We start from the raw sequence: 21,605 nt of genomic DNA on the forward strand, positions 1-21,605 counted from the left end.
CAGAAGTCGAAAACATGACCATGCACTTACTGTTGCCATAGTTACTACAGAAGAAAAAGGCAGACAGATTGATATTCCAGTCGCTAGTGCTGACGGAGCAGCTGTTCTACACAGGAAGAGAGAGAGAGAGAGAGTGTGTCTGTACAAAATTTGTCATAGCGAAGCGACTTGTTTCACCTCTTTTTCTCTCATCTTTTTCCCCCCACATTCCATCTTCGATAGTTATTTCATCCACTGCTGAGTCTGAAATTCCATAATTAAAGACCCTTAAAACACATGTCCTATATCAGCTTCCCAGTGTTAGCAATGAACTCACAATTTTCTGCCAAAATCTGAACAGTTTTGGTTATTTTACATGAGGTTATTAAATATTTCACTATTTGTTTTTTCACAATTCTCCTTTCTTGGAGGTGGGCGGAGCTTTGTTTGAAAAAAGGTGATGTCACATAGGCATACTTCTGAGCACCAATCAGGATGTAACAATATTTGAATCCGAATCTAATGATTATCTCCAGGCTACTGTCAGATCATATCTCCTCAAATTACTTTTGAGTAAAACAGCAGTAGCTGACACTTTTGAGGTGCTTTATTCTGCCATTTTTATTGTATTGGGAGCTTTATTATTTCCGAATCCTAATATTTTAAAATGAACAATTTTTTTGTAATAGGAAAATACATGTATAGAAAACTCCTGGCTTTTTTTAAATGGAGCGGTGTGAGACTTAATAATTTGTCATGATGGATATTGCAGTTTATTCTGTACAGTCATCACTGTTACAGCTTGAACATCAGCGCCCTCATGTGGCCACCGTTTTATCATGACTAAGTGCTCTCTTCCTTTATTATCATCATAAAAATACATTTTCCCTGTCAGATTGATTGACAGAGCCCCAAACACAGACACTTACAGCATTTAAGCTATGAGTTTAAGTCTCAATGGTTTTTCCTCCGCCTCATAATATTCTCCTCTATTTTAGAGTGCTGTTCTATCATCCTCGAGAAGATATACACAATGCATTCTTAAGTCATTTCTTTATATTAACCTGTTCTGCTCTGTTTCCTATTTTCTAGGAGGTCGAGGAGATAATGGCAGCCCCATCATTGTGTTCCCAGAATTCCCAGCATTCGGAGAGATCACGGACAGAGAGTTTCACAACGTGTTGACATACCTGACCAGTGTGCCCAGGTAAAGTCCAGCGCCACACGTTAACACTGACATTGTTGGTAGTTGTTGACAAACTGTGAGAGCCAGTCATTAATATATCAAATATCATGTGATAAAGGTAGAAGATGATCTGGGCTTGAACGTGACCTACACAGGATGGTGTGTGTCAAGTTTACGTGTTCTTGGGTTTTTCTTTCACTATCCAAAGAAATACAGGCTGTAAAGATGAAAGGTTAGTTATTGAAGTTGCTTCAATTATTTTGGTATGAAGTCTGCCAGTAGGTGGCAGTGGATATTTAGTAAACACAGTGCTCTGTATCACACTTAGATGTAAGCTGCAGGCCTGGAGGATTTGTGCAATGAGTGAGACAGTCTGTGTACTGTATAGACATCTGTAAGGAAACGGTGTTGGAATTCCTTTATTAATAAAATGGCCAATTAATATTCCAGGGTCTTATCAGTCTTCAGCAGATGGTCTTTGTGCACAGTGATGGACCAGATGAGAAATGGGGGGTTAGGGGATATCCATATCCTGTCCCATTGTCTGTAGAGTTTCATTTTCCTTTGATAATTTTTTCCAAACTGTAGTCTTGCAAATACTTGATTCAGCTCTCCCCCCAGCTGTCCCAATCCTCCTTGACCGGAATGGCAAAGTGAGTAAAAATAGAGACTGCAGCAATTCTGACTTTTTGAATATGAATAATGCATACAGACGGCTGAGTAGAGCTCTGTTCTAAAAAAAAGTTTGTGTGCGTGTTTGTGTGTGTGTGTGTGTGCATGTGTGTGTGTGTGTGTGTGTGTGTGTGTGTGTGTGTGTGTGTGTGTGTGTGTGTGTGTGTGTGTGTGTGTGTGTGTGTGTGTGCGTACTAGTGTGATGACGATGAATTCACATTAACACTTGTTCACACACACTTATATCTGTATGAATGCATATGCATGCTTCTGCTTGTTGGCCTTTAAAACAATTTATAGCCTTTTCCGTGTCACTTACCTTTAAATTACTGAAGCTTTAAACAGTTCAGCCTGTTTCACAATGATCAACAACATATTACTGTTCCTCTTATGGGGAATGGGGATATTTTTTTCCCAACACAAGCTAGAAAAAATACCTAATAGACGTCTGCATTTCTAATCCATTATAATTGTCAAATCTTCATATACTTAATGGTCTGATTGACTTGCCGGTCATCTGAAGGAGGGTCATCCACAGTGGGGAAATAGTATTGAGCCCCAAGCTGTAGTGCATATGAGGAGCAGATGGCTGGAGCTACCTGAGGGGGCATACAACCCCAGACAGAGTGCACACAGACCACAGCCAGGGGCAAATGTCCTACAACTGTTTATCACGACCTTCAATAGCTGCTGCTGGTTTGAAACAAATACCCTGGATCTATGTTGATGGCGGTCAACATTTATGCTGTTAATTCGATCATACCATATGTGTGCATGCTTGTTATCACATACAGTATACTATGAACTGTAAAAAAAAAAAATAATAACTCAAAGCCAAACCTGGCTTCTTGGATTTGTTAGTAATGGAATTCATCTTATGCTGGGCTTACACTAGAGGACTTTTAAAAGACTTTGAAAAGACTGAAGACTGAAACCCTCTTACATCTGAAGACAATCAACTCACACCTGAAGACAACTAGTCATTAGTTTTCAGTCACAGAGTGAGATTTTGAAAAGACAGGGGGTCTCATATTGCAAGACTACAACTAGATTCCTTTTGAGATTAATATTATTTCCGCAAACGCGATAGTGATTATTTAATTAATAATGCTGCTCCTCCTGAGTCGTGCTTGGTGCATGCGAGAGTGTGACAGTGTTTACGTCATTTCGCTTGAGCCAACCCCTTTTAATCTGTTTTTAATTTAATATACTAGTGCCCTTAAACTCAAGCAGTCACTTTCTCTGCTCTGCTCAACAACAGAAGAAGTGGAGGGTGTGTGTGTGCGTGTGTGTGTGTGTGTCTCTCTCTCTCTGTCTACATATGCATTCATGCAGCAAATTCCCCTCATCCCTGTGCATAGCCCTTAGGCATGGGCTTCTTCACAACCCACAGCTTAACACTTTGCCGCAAAGAATCCAATTATTATTAGGACACTCATGCATGTGCAACAGCAACATCACCACGACCAGGCATTTGAATATGAATATTTGAATTGAACAGTTTGGATGTGAGACTGTGTCTGTTTTTGATACAATATGGTCACTATACAAAACATTATGTGTGTTCTTATAAATTCAAAATAACCTTCCTTTTAGATCCTAAATGCTACGAAATCTGATTGCACATGTTATGTTAATTGTTCATTTGTTTATTTATGGGGCACACTTACTGTCACTGTCACACAGCTATTATGAAAAGCAAAAATGTAAATGTGACATGGTAAGATCAAGAGCTAACACCAATAACCCCAACAAAATTCAAAACAGACAGAACTGATGATAAGAAAAATATTGTATTATTGACGTTTGCTATTGAAACGGACGGGACACAGGCAACACTGAGTCATCTTACACACACACACACAGTTTGGGTCACTGTCTTGGTTGCTGCGGCAGAGGGTCGTTACATTGTGTGTCTTCTGATTTTCCTTGTTCTGCCTCAGGTCTGTATGTTCTCCATAAACCAGCCCTCTCATCTCAGCAGCCGTAAATGTCTCAGAGGCATAAAAAGCCCTCTTCCCTCTTCCCACCCCCTCGTCCTCCTCCTCTGCGGCTGAGATGTCAAGCAGTTTGTCTCTTTGAGAGCCTGAGTGACTGTGAGAGTCTGTGTGGATGATTGAGTGGTGCAGAGCTGAGAAGTGGGCATGATGGAGAGAATAGGAAAAGGGGACGACGACAAGAGCCGCTATGAATGTTAACTTTGCAGTTAGAGAAAGAACAGGATAAACATTTTGCATTTTCCCAATAAAAAAAAAACCCCCACATGATTACAGTGGCTGCTGCTTCGAGCCTGTCCCTTCACCCCGCGTCTGTAGAGCCCTTCTGATTGGCTACAAGAACTGCCAGTCACTGTGCATACATCCGGTGATAGGCTTGTATCTCCACAGCTCCCGGTGTCTCATTGGATGTCTGAAGTGGATGCAGGGCATGGGGGGGAGGGACATGCTGGATGCTGTGGATGGTTTAAAGCATTTGGTACCTACTCCTTCAAACAGCACAGCGCTCTGGGATCAGCCTAATTTCCTGGATTTTTATTTTTGACTTTATTGTCTCAAGGACTGCTCTTTTGTATCTGCTGCCACGCTGTTTGTGCATTTATTAGTTGCTGAATGGCGTGTATGACAGCAAAAACCTGGGGAATTACTGGGATTTTTTTTTGCATTATAAGGTTCTGACGGAGCTGAGGTGCTCATGTGCACCAATGCTGTAGGTGCATCATGTTTACAAAAAGAAATGCACATGGAAGTCTGGTGTTGAGCTGCACATGCCATTGCCATTGATTGCTGCTGGTGTGTAAAGCATATAGCCCTTGTCTCTCCTGGGAGCAGAGAGGACAGCAGGGTAAAGGGGGGACCGCATCGAGAAGACTGGGGGGGGGATGGAGGCTGATGGCCAAGAAATCTGGAGGGGCTTCACAGCATCTCCTTTTAGGGACTGAAGCAGCTGTCTGAGAAGATAAAGAGCAGCATAACAAAACAACGAGCTGTGAACAAGGACTTGGGTTCCCTTACTGTCTCACTGTCAAGGGAAAAACGACATGTATGTTTTATGTTCTTGTGCTTTTTCCTCTTTGAGCTCTCGTTTTTTCTTGAAGACGTTCCCTTATGAGTAATCATTCAGTTGTAGTTTAGTATTTCTCAGTGGCCCCTCCACACTATGCTGCAGTGTCTGTTTGTTTGTGAGGTTAAAGTTGAAGTTGTTCAACTGTTTAATATGTGTTGTGCTCTCTGTGTGTTCCAGCTTGTCTTCGACGGGGGTGGGTTTCATCCTAGTCATCGATCGCCGGCAAGACCGATGGGCGGCCGTCAAGGGGACCCTGCTTCGTATCGCAGTAAGTTGCTCTTTGTTTACATACATGTGACCGTGAGAGAGAGAGAGAGAGAGAGAGAGAGAGAGAGAGAGAGAGAGAGAGAGGAGCAGCAGCCCTTTAATCAAGTGCAGAAAGGAGGAGGACCCAGTTTTGAGAGGCACTGACTTTGATCCCTCAACCCATGGTGTGTAAGGCCAGAAAGACGTGTTGGAGCGTCACCCATCTCTCTCTCTCACAGCCCCTCCACTAATATCATCTACCACCCTCTGGGGGTTAATATGAGCCAACATCATCCTTGAACTCTCCCCCATCCCCATCTCAGCCTGCCATGTGTTTCCATAGCTACAGGGGAAAATAAATAGTCACATGCCCCCTCCCAAAAAACAGAAAGAGATCAGGGCTTTGTTCATTCATTGCTAAATTCATCTAAATGTCTCACTAATGGTTAACTGATAATCAGTCTGGTTCAAGGACTCCCATGCTGTGTTGGGCATGCAAGCCTTCGAAGTCCTAGTTTTTTATTTGTTGCATTGTTATCAGTTTGCATTGTTAACCAGCTCTGTCATTTCATTCATTATCATTCATGTCGGTCAATAAAGGGAATGCATGTGACAAAAACAAGTAAACATTCAAAACAAGCGATGTACAAAAAGATGTATGTCTGAAAACAGAGAATGCAAGATGAATATCAACACCCATGGTCCCAAGGGGGAGGCCACACATCACTCATTTCAAATGAAATTAAGCTTGATAAATCCCACAAGGGGGATTTTAACTGGTTGACATGCTGATAATGGGGGGCATTCAGTCATCCCTGCAATGATGATGTCCTGTTTGGGTTGATTCAGCGAGGCTGCTAAATGGATGATGATGAAAGCTGGCACTATTCAAGCTGCAGTTGTGTATTTGTAATGAAGACTTATGTTCATGTTCTAAATCCCACAGTATCTTAGCAAACTGCGCTGTAACGTTTTCACTCAACGAGGTCATTTAGTCTGTGTGTACATGCGCGTGGATGCGAGAGAATACGCAAGGATATTTAATGTTGACGTTGTCGAAAGACTCCCTTTGTCTTTATTGTGTGTCTATGTATATGAGCACACTTGTGTACACATGTGCTCGTGTGAATGTGCATCATTTTGTCAAAGGAAGCTACCCGTTGCCATGCATGGCTGACTTTGATCTGATGACAGAAAGTGTGTTTATGGACTGGTCCCAATTAAGTCTACAGAGGAACTGTCAGTCTCCTAAGCAAACCCTCCTCTGTTGTCAATTTATCTGCCTCTTCTTTGAGGCTTTGTGTGTGTGTGTGTGTGTGTGTGTGTGTGTGTGTGTGTGTGTGTGTGTGTGTGTGTGTGTGTGCGCTCGCGTGCGTGCGTGTGTGTGCGCTCGCGTGCGTGCGTGTGTGTGTTCTCTCTCTCTGTCTGCCATTGACATAGAACAAAGAACGAGTAAACCATGACCATGACTGCCAGCGACCACGGATCCCAGCAGCATGGTTGAATGGTTAAAAGCTACAGTATACATTTAAAGGTTAAGGTTTGAGACATTCTTTTTTTTTTTTTTTTTTTATAATAATTATTATTATTTTAATAATAAACTTAACTCATTAAATAACAGCATTTATATTAACCAGTAAAGGCCTAAGGACGCCCTAAGAAAAACACTCTCTAAAGCTTGAGAATTGTCTCAAAACAAGAAACTGCACAGAATGTCAACGTTTACTAAATAATTTTTTTTCTCAGCCTCTGTAGCAGATAGAAACATGAAATCAAAAACATTTAAAACCTGGAATCCTTGGCCTTAACTGTTATCAACTATCTCTGCCTTATACTTCATGAATATATCAAATTAAATTAAAAAAGCATCATAAAAAACATGACAAATTCTAACATTTCTTATCCTCTGTAGCAGATACATGAAACAAGCATTTGAAATCTTTAGCCCTTGGCCTAAACTGTGAATTACTTTTTTTTTTTTTTTGCCCCGTAGTTTCCTTTGCCAATATTTCTGTATTCAGCCTATTTGGCTCAAAAAATACTGAACTATCCCATCAAATAAAATAAATGTTAAATGGACTCCACTTATAAAGCTCTTTTCCCTGGTTTTTCACAGACTCAAAGCGCTTTACATTGTTTTGTACACATTCACCCAATCACACACACATTCATACACCGATAGCAGCAGCAGCTACCACACAGGGTGCAAGGAGCTAACTATCAGGAGACATTTTAGGGTTCAGTGTCTCTTTGCCCAGGGACATGTGGCGGGGAGACGGGGGATCGAACCACCGACCCTGTAACCCAGTGGACGACCGAACCGCCCTACACACTTCACCACAGCATTCTCCAAAGACACTGACAGTAAAATATTCTACAGCTGCATGTCAAATCACTAAGAGCCAATTTACTGTAAATGATTCGATTGATTACACACACACACACACACACACACACACACACACACACACACACACACACACAAGGCAAGGCAAGGCAAGGCAATTTTATTTATATAGCACAATTCAGACACAAGGCCACTCAAAGTGCTTTACAGGGGCAAGATTAGAATACATAAAACACATTATAAAACATTTAAAAGCGAATAAAAGAAGCAAATAAAATAAAAATTGCAAGTTAAAATGGAGACACATTATAAAACATTTAAAAGCTAATAAAAGAAGCAAATAAAATAAAAATTGCAGGTTAAAATGGAAACAAAAAAGTCTTCAGACTCGATTTAAAAGAACTGAGAGTTGCAGCAGACCTCAAGTTTTCTGGGAGTTTGTTCCAGATTTTTGGTGCATAATAACTAAAAGCTGCTTCTCCTTGTTTAGGAGAACACACACAGACACACACACACACACACACACACACACACACACACACACACACACACACACACACACACACACACACACACACACACACACACACACACAAACGCCCTACACACTTCACCACAGCCGCCCCCTGTTAAAGCCTTTACTCACATGGTCTTCAGATTCACAATGACAACAATGACACAGAGACCCCCCAGCAGAATACTGAACACTACGCACCTCACTGTGTAAAAGGTGGAGTAGACCCCAAAGGGATCTCTGTACATCACAAGAATTTTGCTTGTTGACACGCACCGGCGTTCTGAGTCCACAACGGCACACCAATACTCCCCTGTGTCCTCCAGTGAGACATTGGAGATAACCAACTTGTCGGAGAGAGTAATTCTGTTCCGATCGAACATCTCCTGATGAATGACTTGGCCTTGTGTTTGGAGCGACTTCATGAACCAGTAGCGTGTCTCACCCTCACTCACATCTCCACATCTGATGGTGACTTCTTCTTCTTCTCCGCCTGAGAACAGCTCTACATCAGGGGGGCCGAATGTGGGACACACCACCAGAATAAACCTATTCATGAAAAAAAAGTCTCCACAGGTGTACCAACCAGAGTCATTCAATGTCAACGATGAAAGCACAAGCGAGTGGTTTCCGTCATAATCTTCTAATTCTTCGTATTTGTTGGTGAACTGCATCTTAGTCCATCGTGGAGGCTTGTCATCACTGGACCCAGTGCCAGTGCACTGCAGCACAGCCGTCTCTCCCACTGAGCGGTACATTGTCTCTACTGGTAGTTTTGCCCATACATAGCGACTGCGTACACACTGCTGTTGGTTCATCACCAGACAAGTGAATCCACCAATGACTGATCTCGTGATGTTGGATTGATGAGGACCTGATGCTTTTTTCACCACTTGAAATCCTCCTTTGACAATGTCCTTCACCGATGTCGTACCGTCCCCAAAAACTCTTGTCCATGAAAAGCCATAGTTCATATGCATGAGCCACTGGATTTCCAGATTGTCATCTGCTTCCCCACATCGCAAGTCCACAGTTTCTCCGCGTCCCAGTCGAATTGTTTTTGATTCATCCTTCTCACTACAAATAATGATTTGGGTGTTTCTCTCATATGTCACTTTGCCATCGGTCCAACACTCCTCCCTGTACTGGCCTGAGTCTGAAACGGCCAGATTGTCGATCCTGTAATAAGAAACGCTGTCACCTCTGAAAACTGTCAGTCGTCGTTTCAAGCCGTCCGGTAGTGTGGAGTTCTCGGACGAGGAGTCAGAGGTGTTCCATAGGACAAGCTTCTCCTCTCCAACAGACCTGGAGATCAGGCAGGAGGAGTTGGCCTGGACCTCGTCATCGAGATCAAAGGTGTAAGAGCGTTCTTCCTCTTTGATGATGATCTCTTCTTCTGAGTGAATGTTGCTGATGAAAGCAAACAGCAGTAAGGCGAGGAGTGCGACTGCCGCCATGCTGCTCCCGAGGTGTCTCAGTGTGACTGTCACTCAAACACTGACACCAACAGCTCCGTGTCAACTCTCTTTAGCCGTTTCTGAGAAACGCAGATCTCTACGTCATGGAAAACATTTTTTTGAAGCACGAGGCTCTTTATCAAGTCATCTTATGTGCTTTCAGAGAAATACAGATCAGAAGATTAGACACATATATCGTACAGGAAGCTTTTAAAAAACACCCAAAGTTGTTATCTTGAGGTTACAGGCACAGGAAGAGATTCATCTTTTTTTTTCTTTTTTTTTTCTTTTTTTATTTACGTGATGCAGGACAAGACAGGTGAAAGACATAACATTAGGTGAGGTACATGACAATTTAAGTGTTCACATTTAAGACAGAACGGACGAGACAAAAACAAGCAGGAGGTCATTGCATATTTTTACATTGTTGTTGACAAGCTGTGTGTGTGTGTGTGTGTGTGTGTGTGCGTGCGCGTGTGCGTGTATATATACATACATATTAAAAAAAATAAAAAATATATATATATATTTTTTTATTTATTTTTTTTTTTTTTTTATTATTGATTTCTCTCTCCCAATCATCTAATTACCTTATGACTACATTCAAAACTGTGGATCAAAAGTCTAAAAATACCATAATGGAAATTAATACTATTTAAACAACCAAAAATGCCATTCTTATCATTACATTCTTATGATGATTATTCATTTTTGTTTTTGGAGAACAGAGCTATATGGCACAGATCCTCCGCACATCGGCAGGTCAGCGAGGACAAACACAGAATTGATTTATTAATTGCAGTAACAGTTCTTTTCCCAAGAGTTTTTTTATTATTATTAACAATGTGTTCATCTTCATTTCTGACTAGACCAGCATTCCTCATCTCACTCGGGGATGGGCAGCCAATCATGCAAAACAGCCGTTTAGGTCATTAGCAAATTTAATGTGCATTAACAGTTGCATTGCCTCTGGAGGGGAGATCAGTGTCCACCCTCAGCCTTCATCCCACTGCTTTCCCAGCAGTACTTAGTCTGTCAGTGGGTGTCAATCATAACACTCTAATTGGAATCAGTTTTATTGGCTGATGTGAGTATGTGGAAGCTACATGGAATGATAAATATGAGGAGTAATAATATGGATGTTCTCAATGTTCTGGCAAAAAATTTTAATGCTTTTTTGGGATCTCATTTCTTTATTTTGGGTGCATTTTTTAGCGAGGAAATACTTTCATTTCATTTTACCAAATGAATCAACTCTATGCCAATTTAGGCCTTAACAATGCCCACGGATGAGTTGGTGGTCACCCCCTACCTCATTATTCATGCAGAAGCAGCTCGGGGACTTGAAGATTAATGTCCCTGCCACAGGACGGTTATCCCTTCATCCCCCACATTGTTCCTGTTCTCTTGTACTCTACATATACACACACACACACACACACACACACACACACACACACACACACACACACACACACACACACACACACACACACTCTCTCTCTCTCTCTCTCTCTCTCTCTCTCTCTCTCTCTCTCTCTCTCTCTCTCTCTCTCTCTCTCTCTCTCTCTACGCACACACACATACTACATGCTTGAATGTGTCTGTGCGAGGGGTTTTCACGTGGGACACACAAGGCGACAGACAAAGGGAATGAGTAATATTAAGGAAGAGCAGGCTGTCTGCAAGCGAACAGAACATGTCCTGCTGGAGTGTGATGTTTCATTGACTCAGGGTAAATGGGGGATCTTCTCCGCTCTGTTGCGTGTTATTATGTGACAGCTTCTATCTTCCCTCTGCTCTCAGGGCTCCTTCCCAGTCAACCTGCAGCTGGTTCTGGTTCTGAGGCCCACCACCCTCCTGCAGCGAACACTCTCAGACATCCTCTTCAAGTTCAACAAGGATGAGTTCAAGATGAAGGTGCCGGTGCGTACAGTTGCTCTTAACTCACAGTGACTTTACACTGACAGTGACTTGTGTTCTTCCCTCTGCAGTGTCCAATCCAACGTATTGATGAAGAAGAAAATGTCTCGCAGTACAAAAAAGTGTTAGTTGATAGTGATTATTAGCAGTGTTGGGGAGTAGTTTGTTGGTAGTTCAACTCATTCATATTTGCATAGTAGTTAAATAACTTTTTTTTCTTTTTTGTGTGTACTACTGAAACTACAAACTACAAAAAATGTTGTGACAAACTAGATGTATTCCTAGGTTAGCTAAACTGTAGTTTAGCTTTTCCAGTGTGATGCAATTGGTAGTTTACAAAACTATTCTTTCGAAGTAGCTTCCCCAACACTGATTATTATCAAGTAATATGTGTGTAATAGTTTTGGTTGTTTCTGTTACAGGTGATCATGCTGAGCTCAGTGACTGAGCTGCACTCCTACATCGACCGCTCCCAGCTGACACAGGAACTGGGTGGAACGCAGCAGTACTGTCATGAGAAGTGGATCACTCACCGTACTGTATGTAAACAGCATGGACAACATAACAACCCTGCCTCACACCACCATTACAAGGCACTTTATTAATAAGATAAATGCTGACCATTTATGTTGTGTCTTGTATGTATCAGGCAATTGAAGGCTTTGCATTGATGGTAAAGAAAACAGCACAGACCCTGCAGTTGTTTGGGACGGAGCTGGCTGAAACTGAGCTCCCCAACGAAATACAGGCCACAACAATCCTGCTGGGCACACACACCAACAAGAAAGACAAAATGAAGGTAACAACAAAGGAACACATACATGACATAATTTATTTTCTCTGCATGCAAGATATCAGGGTATGTATATTGGTTATGTATTTGGATTCAAAAATAACATCCGTCTATAGGGGGATCTACTGGTGGCTCTTGGTCAGGGCAGCAGGCTGCTGGAGAGTATCAATGAGCCCGTGGTGCAGGACCCCGACCACAACATGAACCAGGATGAGATGGAAAACCTGGCTACTGTACAAAGGTTAGAACCACTGGGGATCATACGGATCATACACAGCTGCAGGATGGCTACTCAAAACCAGACTGTGTTCTAAAAAAAAAAGTGAAAGTCATTAACTTAAACAGAAGGAAATGATAATGGCACTACTCAGCAATGTTTTATGTTTTTTTCATTATCATATGCTTGGCCATTTGTGATGGTTACTTGTTATAATATGTTTTCATATTTAATCTTTTAAAAACAAACTCATTAATATGTATCTGCCTCTTACCATTGCGCAATATAGCCACACACATTAAAGACACACATTTCATAGTAAGTTCAATATCAGCAATTTAAAAAAAGATTCAAGCCAGTAGACTTTTCTTTAGTTTGTTATTGTTGATGGCAAGTGATTTATTCATGGCTGACTCAGCTCTGCCATCAGTTGGAATAACAGTTTGCAAGGCAGTGTGCTTTGAGGTCATTCTGTACGATATTTTAAGCCACAATGCAATCACTGATTCCCAATGCCAACGGGCATTAGCTCCACATAACAGTTAGTCAGCACCCCCATTACATTTTCTGTTCCATTTCATTTCAACTGCCTGTTTTTTTTTAACAATCCATCTCCATCTCCTCTCTTTCAGACTGCTGTCTCAGCTAGACGAGACAGAAACGGCTTTCGATGACTTCTGGGTGAGGCATCAGACCAAACTGGAGCAGTGTCTTCAACTGCGCCACTTTGAGCATAACTACAGAGAGGTGAGCTGAAGCCTGTTGGATCTCATAAACTCCTCCATATACTAGACTCCACACAATTCCCCCTTTAAAACATGAAAACTGACTGTGTTGTTTCTGCCGCAGGTGAGGGCTCTGCTGGTTCAGGTCTCTGAGAAACTTGCAACCTTCACCGAGGTGGGGATCAGCCCAGTCCACGCTGACCACATCTTCTGTGAGCTCACCACATATGAAGAGAGAGTTTGTGTAAGTAATACCTAACCCCTAACAATTACAAGTTTGTCTATGGCGGGAATAATATATTTATATTGTGGGTTTGCTGTTTCCGAAAAGCTTTTATTTACAGAAATAGTGCTGTTTTCGTATGTTAATAAATTATGTATCTCCAACAATGTTGACCATCCTAATTCAGCAGGAGCATGGGAAATTAAAAAATATTTAGCTTGTAATATGTCCTTTTATATTTTCTTCATAATAATTCATGTGTTAAATGCTAGTATGCAGTAAGTGGGATAAAAGAGACTGCAGTGATCCAGTCAGTATTTCAAATGATGTGATTATTATATCATTTCATAATGCATATGAAAGTGGATACTTATGTACATTATTTATTAAACTTAAATCATATTGATTAAATGATAGGTGGTCATGATGTTTTAAATCCTGTCTGGGAACATTAGAGTTTTATCAAAGGAGAAATTATGCAAAAAGTCACAAATACCCCTACAATATGACAAAGAACCCTACAATATGACTATTGAAATGTATAATGTTGCTTTATAGCACCACCTATCGGCACCCTGCCATTACACTTTGCAGGATTTCTTAGAGTTGACAGGTGCATATTTTGTTACATTTTAAGTTGCAGCAGTCTACAAAATAATTCTAAATAATTTAGAAATGTGTCTTCAATGCATTTGAAGTATTTGGTGGAAATGGATAATAGTTTTAAATGAGGTAATAACTGTCCTTCCTCCACATGGTCCACAGGAGGTGCTGGACAGATCCTTGTTGTTGGCCCGTGATGGGGATGAACTGATCCTGAAGTCCCACTACGCCGAGGACTCCATTCAGCCCAAATGCATCGAGCTCAGAGCAGTCAGTGAGGATGTGAGCAGTAGCCTGCAGGCCAAGAAGGACCATCTCCTCAAAGCCTTGGAGCTGCATCGCTGTTTGGAAAGGGTAAGAACACAACACAGTCACACAGCCAAAGTGTAGACACCTTGTAATATTCATTTGTTTTGTACTGATTCCCCCTCCTCTGATGTCCTCCTCAGGCTTCTAAATGGGTTGATGATGGTATATACCTGCTGGCCTCTCAGCTGGTTGACAAGTGTCAATCACATGAGGGGGCGGAGTTAGCCCTCCAGGAGCTGGAGCGTTACCTGGACAACGCAAGTCAGAACCAACTACCAGACCTCAGTACCATCTGGACAGAGTATGAGGCAGTGATCAACCAGCAGTTCAGGGTAAGACCACTGTAGAAGACCTTTTTTGGTTGAAGAAAAACTCAAGTCCAATCTTTACTTAGTTTCAAAAGACAATACAGATGATTATGGTCAACATTCATGCATAGAGAGAAGACCAGTGTATCCTGCTCAGAGTAATGCCGGGGTCTTGTCTGAGTTGTATATACAAAATGAGCTGCTTTATACGCAATGATTGACACGGTCAAATGGTAGAAAGACTAACAATGGATCACTCAAGTCTGTCTCTTGATGACTCAATGCTAATTTGAGTCTGGGAGTTGCTCAGAATTATGTAAATAACATGATGGGTTTACTTTGAATGCCTCAGGAAGTTTGGGTAGTTGGCTCACATAGGAAAGGAGAGAAAAGATGATAGAAATGACTTAAATACGAGTTTCATTTGTAGTTTTTGGGTTTTTTACACTTCTTTAATAACTCCCTGTGCATTAGGAACAAGTGGAGAAGGTTTTCCACAAGCAGACGTCCATGCAGGAGATGTTTGACAAGAGGAGGGTCAGCCTGAAGAAGCTAGCAGCCAAACAGACCAGGCCGGTGCAGCCCGTAGCCCCCAGACCTGAAGCCTTCATCAAGTCCCCTCTCAGCTCCCCTGGTGAGTCTCCACACATTTAGGTTTTTTAAGACCTACAATAAATGTTTATTACATTTATACATTCCATACTATGGAAACTAAAAGTTATTTCTTGCGTCTTTATAGAATGTACCATTATCAATCTACACACTTTAAAAAAACATATGCCGACTCTATGTGTATTAGTTTCTAATCGACCAAAAAGTTACAATTATTTAAAAAATTTTAATATCAGTTCCCAAACTTATATGCTCGAATGTTTTAGTATTTCAGTGATTCTTGAGAAGTGGGACAAAACAGGGTGCAATGTTGAAAAAATACAAACCCTATGTTTCGGCAAATTAAATTACATGTATGTATCCAACATATACTAAGCTACTGAGCTAAGCTTTGGCACAACCTCCCAGCTTTTGTTTTTTTACCATCATTGGCCTATCACCACCGTCACATGTCAACTCTGTCAGATTTCCTGTCTGACGGTGTTGACATATTTAACGTTTCTTAAACATAACAAATGTAATTTATCTAGTAGCCATTTGGTTTTTCTGTTGATGTTAGGTGCTAGTATGAACTACTTCAGGAAAATAAAATTATCAAAACATTTCAAATAACTTCTTCAGAAATTGTAAGTCGGTGTTGACATATCATGGTTGTGACACATGACTTTCAAGATTCGGAATGTAAAATATTCTAAAACTACAACACTTATCAGAGCCTTTCTGACTCTAATGTGCTCTGCAGAGGTAGAATATGACAAGAGGTCCCTCAAAGTGACAGCTGCCCCTTATTTCGCCTGATTTTATTACATTTTACATAATGAAATGTCTGACGGTGTTGACTTACAGTAAAGTGTTCCCACCACTTAGAATCCTTCTAAAACATGAATGTGTTGTAGAAAAACAGTTTTTAATGATATGAGAGATTATTTAGTTTTGCTTTTGATGAAAAAAGCTATTTCTAATCATTAAAGTACATTTTTAATAGGTTTTATTGCATATGAAAGATTGAAACCTTCTCTGAGGACACACTGTTTTGGACGTCGTGAGAAGATAATAAGTGTCATATATTTGACATAATAATGATTACATTTAATTTAAGGGGATAATTGTGCTCCAGACATTCTATTCTTAATCCCTAATGACATCTACTATTTTAAATATTTTTAGTTTTAAACATAACAGCAGTTACATAGGAAGATGGCCTTTTGTCCCGGTTCTCAAGAATCACTGATTTATAATTCATGTTCAAAATCTCAAATTTTTGGGATTTAACCAACTATGCTAAAATATATGGAATTCAAAAAGTGTGAATACAGCCTGCATGTATACACTACAACGCATGAGGTCGGTAAAGTCTTTCCCTTCTTTTATTCTGACTCTTTTTCCTCGTCCCCTTTTGCCACAGCACACAGAGCACAGCAGGAGAAAAACTGCACAGAGACAGACTCTGAAAACAACTGTGAGAAGGTGAGTGCATTATTTGTCATGAATTGTGTTTGTGTCTACATGTTTGTCTGTCCAGTTCATCTCTTATGCTTAAGTCATCTGTCTCTTATCTTGTTTTTTTTCTTTTTCTTTTTTCTTTTTCCTTCACGGCCACCTACAGAATGGAGACGGTCACAGCAGACACGCCTCTCAGTCAGAGGAGGAGGAGAACCTGGCAGTGCTCAGGAGGTGAGGGACCGGCCTTTCACTCTTTCATCTGTAATCATATTACACAGCAGATGGACTGTGTGACAATAGCCAGTGTCATTATCTATAGAGAGATGTAGATCTATCTTTTCTGAGTGTGCCTTCACCCAATTATTCCTTTGATCTCTCTGTTCATCTTAATTTTCCCTCTCTATTTTCTGTGTGTGTGTGTGTGTGTGTGTGTGTGTGTGTGTGTGTGTGTGTGTGTGTGTGTGTGTGTGTGTGTGTGTGTGTGTGTGTGTGTGTGTGTGTGTGTGTGTGTGTGTGTGTGTGTGTGTGTGCCCATGTGTGTGCCCATGTGTGTGCCCATGCAGGCACGTTATGAACGAGTTGCTGGAAACTGAGCGAGCCTACGTGGAGGAGCTGCTCTGTGTATTGCAGGTGGATATTAATTTAAAAGATAAATAGGCCTATATAAATACTTTCTTCTATGTCCAATACCTGTGCCTCAACTGTTATGTTTATTATGTGTGTGTACAGGGATATGCCTCTGAGATGGATAACCCAGCCATGGTTCACCTCATGCCCGCTCCACTGCAGAACAAAAAGGAGGTTCTGTTTGGCAACATGACAGAAATCTATCACTTCCACAAGAGGTGAAGCAGCGCCATCTGCCTGTCACTGATGATTCTAGTAACACTTTGAAGCTAATGTCTTTACATTTTCTCCTCTATGTTCTCTCTCATTCTTTATTGTCTTCTATCTTTCATCAAAATTCTATTCTGTTTTGTTCCCAGGACGTTTCTGAGGGAGTTGGAGCAATACACCGACTGCCCAGAGTTAGTTGGAAGGTGTTTTATAGAGAGGGTGAGTGGATTTTGATATTTCTCTGCAACAGATATTTCAATTCAACCATGCTAGTTTGCTAGTTTTCATATATTTTGTATATACAATAACTTTTTGCTGCCTCCCTCTAGATGACAGATTTGCAGATCTATGAGAAGTATTGTCACAACAAGCCTCGCTCTGAAAGCCTTTGGAGGCAGTGCTCGGACTGCGCATTTTTCCAGGTGAAAAAAAACAGTCTTTTTAAGTTTTTACACAATTATTATTTTTGTTGTTTTATTTGATCCTATTCTTCTCTTTTTTTTCTTTTTTTTCCCCCAATTAGGAGTGTCAGAAAAAGCTGGAGCATAAGCTGGGCTTGGACTCCTATCTGCTGAAGCCTGTTCAAAGGATTACCAAATATCAGCTGCTACTGAAGGTAAGACATGTAGGCCAGTGGACTGTTAAACTGACATTTCAGTGGGATTTCCGCGCTTCGGTCACTGCCATGAGCTGAATGTTTACCGTGTTTCTGCTCATAGGAAATGCTGAAGTACAGTAAGAGCTGTGAGGGGACGGTCACGGGCGACCTGCAGGAGGCACTGACCTCCATCTTGGGCATCCTCAAGGCTGTCAATGACTCCATGCACCTCATCGCCATTACAGGATATGAGGTGGGCCATTGAAACAGGGCACTTATCAATCTCCACACAGTTGATTTATATAGGTCACCACCGGCATGAAATGAAAGAGACAAGGACATGCTGAGCGTAGTACTGTTCGAATATCATTTTGTGCAAAAGCTACGATGACCCGCGGTGAAGTGTGGTGTCCTTGTATAATAGCAACAAGCACATTAGGATTTTCTTGCATGGTTGTCTCAGTCATTGAATGAGGAAAAGACAAACTAAATATTGTGTATGAGGGGGGAGGGGGATCACAGGTCACACGTGAACAGAGATTGAGATGTTTCCAAAAGAATATGGTCTCTAAACAGATTTAAAGAACATAATGTACACAGTCAGAGCATGTGTAACTCTCTCGTTCTTCAGGGTAATATGAGCGAGCTGGGTAAGCTGCTGATGCAAGGCTCTTTCAGCGTGTGGACGGAGCACAAGAAAGGTCACGCCAAGGTCAAGGATCTGGCGCGCTTCAAGCCCATGCAGAGGCACCTCTTCCTCCACGCGAAGGCCCTGCTCTTCTGCAAGAGGAGGGAGGAGAACGGGGAAGGCTACGAGAAAGCTCCCTCGTACAGCTTCAAGCAATCTCTCAACGTGAGCATCTCTGCAGTCACAACGTTGAGACTTTCTATTTGTATTTATACTTTTTTTTTTTTTTTTACATCTTGACTTTTTTTTTTTTCTTTCAGATGAGTGCTGTCGGCATTACTGAGAATGCAAAGGGAGACAACAAGAAGTTTGAGATCTGGTGCAACTCCAGAGAAGAGGTCTATATTTGTCAGGTACGTCAACACATACAAATGAATTGTCTGTTCATGTTCTAAGTTTTTTTCTTAATTGTTAACAAACGATCAAAATCAACAATGAACTGATCCGACTAATTAATATTGTCCATGCAGCCAAACCATGATTCCTTTTTTCCTTTTTTTTGGTGCTTTAAATTCTCACCTGCACTGAACCTGGAAATGATACCCCAAGAAACATAACACTGACTGTTATTTTACCAGCTGTGTAATGAAATAACTGAGCCTCAAAGAAAGGGGGGGAGGGGAAGGAAGATAAACGTGCTTGCAGAAGACATAGTGGGGAAATTGAAGATAATTGAGTAACGGACTAACATCCGTCTTATAGAATTTTTTGACAATAAGAAATCACAAAATAGCAACAAGGTTTAAACAATGGGCATACAAATGGATTTAACAGTAGTAGTAAGCTTTATGCAGTTTACACTGAGCCTTTAACTGTCTTTATTTCCCTTTCAGGCACCAACAGCCGAAGTAAAAACCACTTGGGTGAAAGAGATCAGGAAGGTTCTGACAACCCAGCTGGAAGCGTGTAGAGGTAAAAAGAGAGGATGTACTCTAAAATAAATGTTATAATGTTCACACTTATATATTTATACAACCTCAAATCTGATACTCTTGTATTTTATCAGTTAGGATTATAAATGAAAAGGTTTTGCAAATGGTGTTTTGAAGTGATTGCTCTCCCTCTCTGTGTCTCTGAAGCCAGCCAGCAGAGGGTGCCAGACCAGGTTTTCCAGTTCCCACCTGTGCCTAGCGGATCAGTAAGTCTCAGGTAAGCCTGCATTGACCCCACCTCATTTAAATGAACCATGTGATTAGTGATATACTATTTAAGGTAAATATGTGAAAAAACAGCAACAGTTTTTTCTTATGTCCCTCTTTTGTCCACCCACAGTCCATTCAAGTCTGGTCAGAAGAGCTTTAAGAGGGGAGAGGAGAAGAAAGCTGAGCCCTGCAGCCCTGATGCTAACTCCTCTTCTTCACCCAAGCCCACAGGAAAGGGTGAGTAGACTAAGAAACCCATGTTGTTGTGATTTTCTAACACATCTTACTTAAGTGTCTGTATTGCATGCATTGCACAAACAACACTTATTTTATAACTCTTTGCTTCGCCCTCCTCTGATGAGTAACCCATGTCTGCCTTCTCCCATTGAATCATATAGCTTCCTTCCCCTTTATTCCTTTCCTTCCTTTTACACTTGCATAATTTACCTTCTGTCTTCCTTCTCTTTTTGTCTGTCCCGTCTTCTTGCTATTTTCCTCTGGCCAAGACGAGGCTGTGACAAGTCCTACCTCAGACCGAGCTGCTGTGGCTAAAAAGCGCTTTACTTTACAGGGCTTCAGTAACCTCAAAGCTCAGAAAGGTAACTGCAGGCCATTATCAACCTCATGTCCATCATATCACAGCATCTTCCGCATTTGTGAAATGAAAAAAGTGCATTTTCGTTTAGGCACAAGTCATATCATTTTGTCAAGTCATTTGAAAAAATAAAAAATAAATTGGAAATGTGCCGAGTTAGATAAGACGTTACTCAGATCCTTAATAGTTTCATCTAACTCTTGGCAAACTATTTAAAGCCTATTCCCCAAATGTTGAACTAGTAATCTGCCTGAGTCTCCGAAGGACATGATTAATAATATTCTAAGACGTTATTTCAGTTCAGTGCGTCAAATACTGCATGCTTCCCTCCGCAGAGCCCCCGGCTACTGATGATAAAAGTTTCACATTACCCATGATGATCCTCCTGTCAACAGGTATCACAAAGCTCATCTGGATTTTATTCAGTTCCACAGTATACCCTCTTTTTCACAGCTTTGCATTGACATAGTAGGAAAAGCACCGGTGTTACCAATAACATTAACAATCATGGCTCTGTGCTATTCAAGTGTCCCAGTTAGCCATGACAGCGTGACGCATACACACAACACCAGCACCCTGAAATTCTTTACACCTGTGCGTTTCCTACTGCGGCATGACAAAATGTCCTCTTCTAAAAGGCCTGTGTTGCTGATCCACACTTTCATGTTAGGCTCTTCCATTCAAAGAGCTGAGCTGCATTTTGCTCTCCTTCATAGAATTACTTTTCTAGTTGTGTATATTCGTCTTTTCTGATCCAGCTGCTAGCTTCCCATCCGTGTCATTTTAGACAGAGCTGAACATGTGATTGTTTCCCATGTGACTGTTGTCCTTTCTCTCATGAAAATGTGTCTTTTGAATGTCGATATCTTGGCCGTGGTTTCTTTCTCGCCTCAATAACAAAATCTTTTGTTTTCTCCTTTTTCTCACATGATGGCAGGTTCTCCCACGAGCCCCGATCACAAATCCAAACGCCAGAGCGATCCGACGCCGTTCGGCTTCAAAGGTCATTTTAGTATATTCATCAAATAACTGCTTCCCCTTTCCCTTGTCAGTTAAGTTGTTCATCCATGATGCCCTTAGCACAGCATTGGTATCTTAACAATATTGCATTTAATTGGCTGTAGC

At 41.2% G+C, this 21,605-nt stretch overlaps 1 protein-coding gene across 1 annotated transcript in view; it reads left to right on the forward strand.

The window, feature by feature from the left end:
• mcf2lb (mcf.2 cell line derived transforming sequence-like b) overlaps nt 1-21,605 on the forward strand; it is a gene marked incomplete at its 5' end in the record, with an annotated part of 37,629 nt that overhangs the window by 14,559 nt on the left and 1,465 nt on the right. Inside the window, 27 exons of the mRNA XM_080038492.1 lie at nt 1,072-1,186; nt 5,078-5,168; nt 11,271-11,390; nt 11,810-11,926; nt 12,037-12,186; nt 12,297-12,421; nt 13,030-13,144; nt 13,247-13,366; nt 14,111-14,302; nt 14,398-14,589; nt 15,040-15,199; nt 16,583-16,644; nt 16,784-16,851; nt 17,184-17,250; nt 17,350-17,465; nt 17,607-17,676; nt 17,787-17,879; nt 17,981-18,073; nt 18,177-18,308; nt 18,687-18,908; nt 19,004-19,096; nt 19,577-19,655; nt 19,823-19,892; nt 20,016-20,122; nt 20,392-20,484; nt 20,816-20,875; nt 21,418-21,483. Coding sequence (XP_079894618.1) covers nt 1,072-1,186; nt 5,078-5,168; nt 11,271-11,390; nt 11,810-11,926; nt 12,037-12,186; nt 12,297-12,421; nt 13,030-13,144; nt 13,247-13,366; nt 14,111-14,302; nt 14,398-14,589; nt 15,040-15,199; nt 16,583-16,644; nt 16,784-16,851; nt 17,184-17,250; nt 17,350-17,465; nt 17,607-17,676; nt 17,787-17,879; nt 17,981-18,073; nt 18,177-18,308; nt 18,687-18,908; nt 19,004-19,096; nt 19,577-19,655; nt 19,823-19,892; nt 20,016-20,122; nt 20,392-20,484; nt 20,816-20,875; nt 21,418-21,483 — 2,988 coding nt within the window. The remainder of the gene's footprint in view (nt 1-1,071; nt 1,187-5,077; nt 5,169-11,270; nt 11,391-11,809; nt 11,927-12,036; nt 12,187-12,296; nt 12,422-13,029; nt 13,145-13,246; nt 13,367-14,110; nt 14,303-14,397; nt 14,590-15,039; nt 15,200-16,582; nt 16,645-16,783; nt 16,852-17,183; nt 17,251-17,349; nt 17,466-17,606; nt 17,677-17,786; nt 17,880-17,980; nt 18,074-18,176; nt 18,309-18,686; nt 18,909-19,003; nt 19,097-19,576; nt 19,656-19,822; nt 19,893-20,015; nt 20,123-20,391; nt 20,485-20,815; nt 20,876-21,417; nt 21,484-21,605) is intronic.

The sequence above is a fragment of the Ammodytes marinus genome (genome assembly GCF_949987685.1).
Source record: "Ammodytes marinus genome assembly, chromosome: 12".
In the NCBI taxonomy this organism is placed as follows: domain Eukaryota; kingdom Metazoa; phylum Chordata; class Actinopteri; order Uranoscopiformes; family Ammodytidae; genus Ammodytes; species Ammodytes marinus.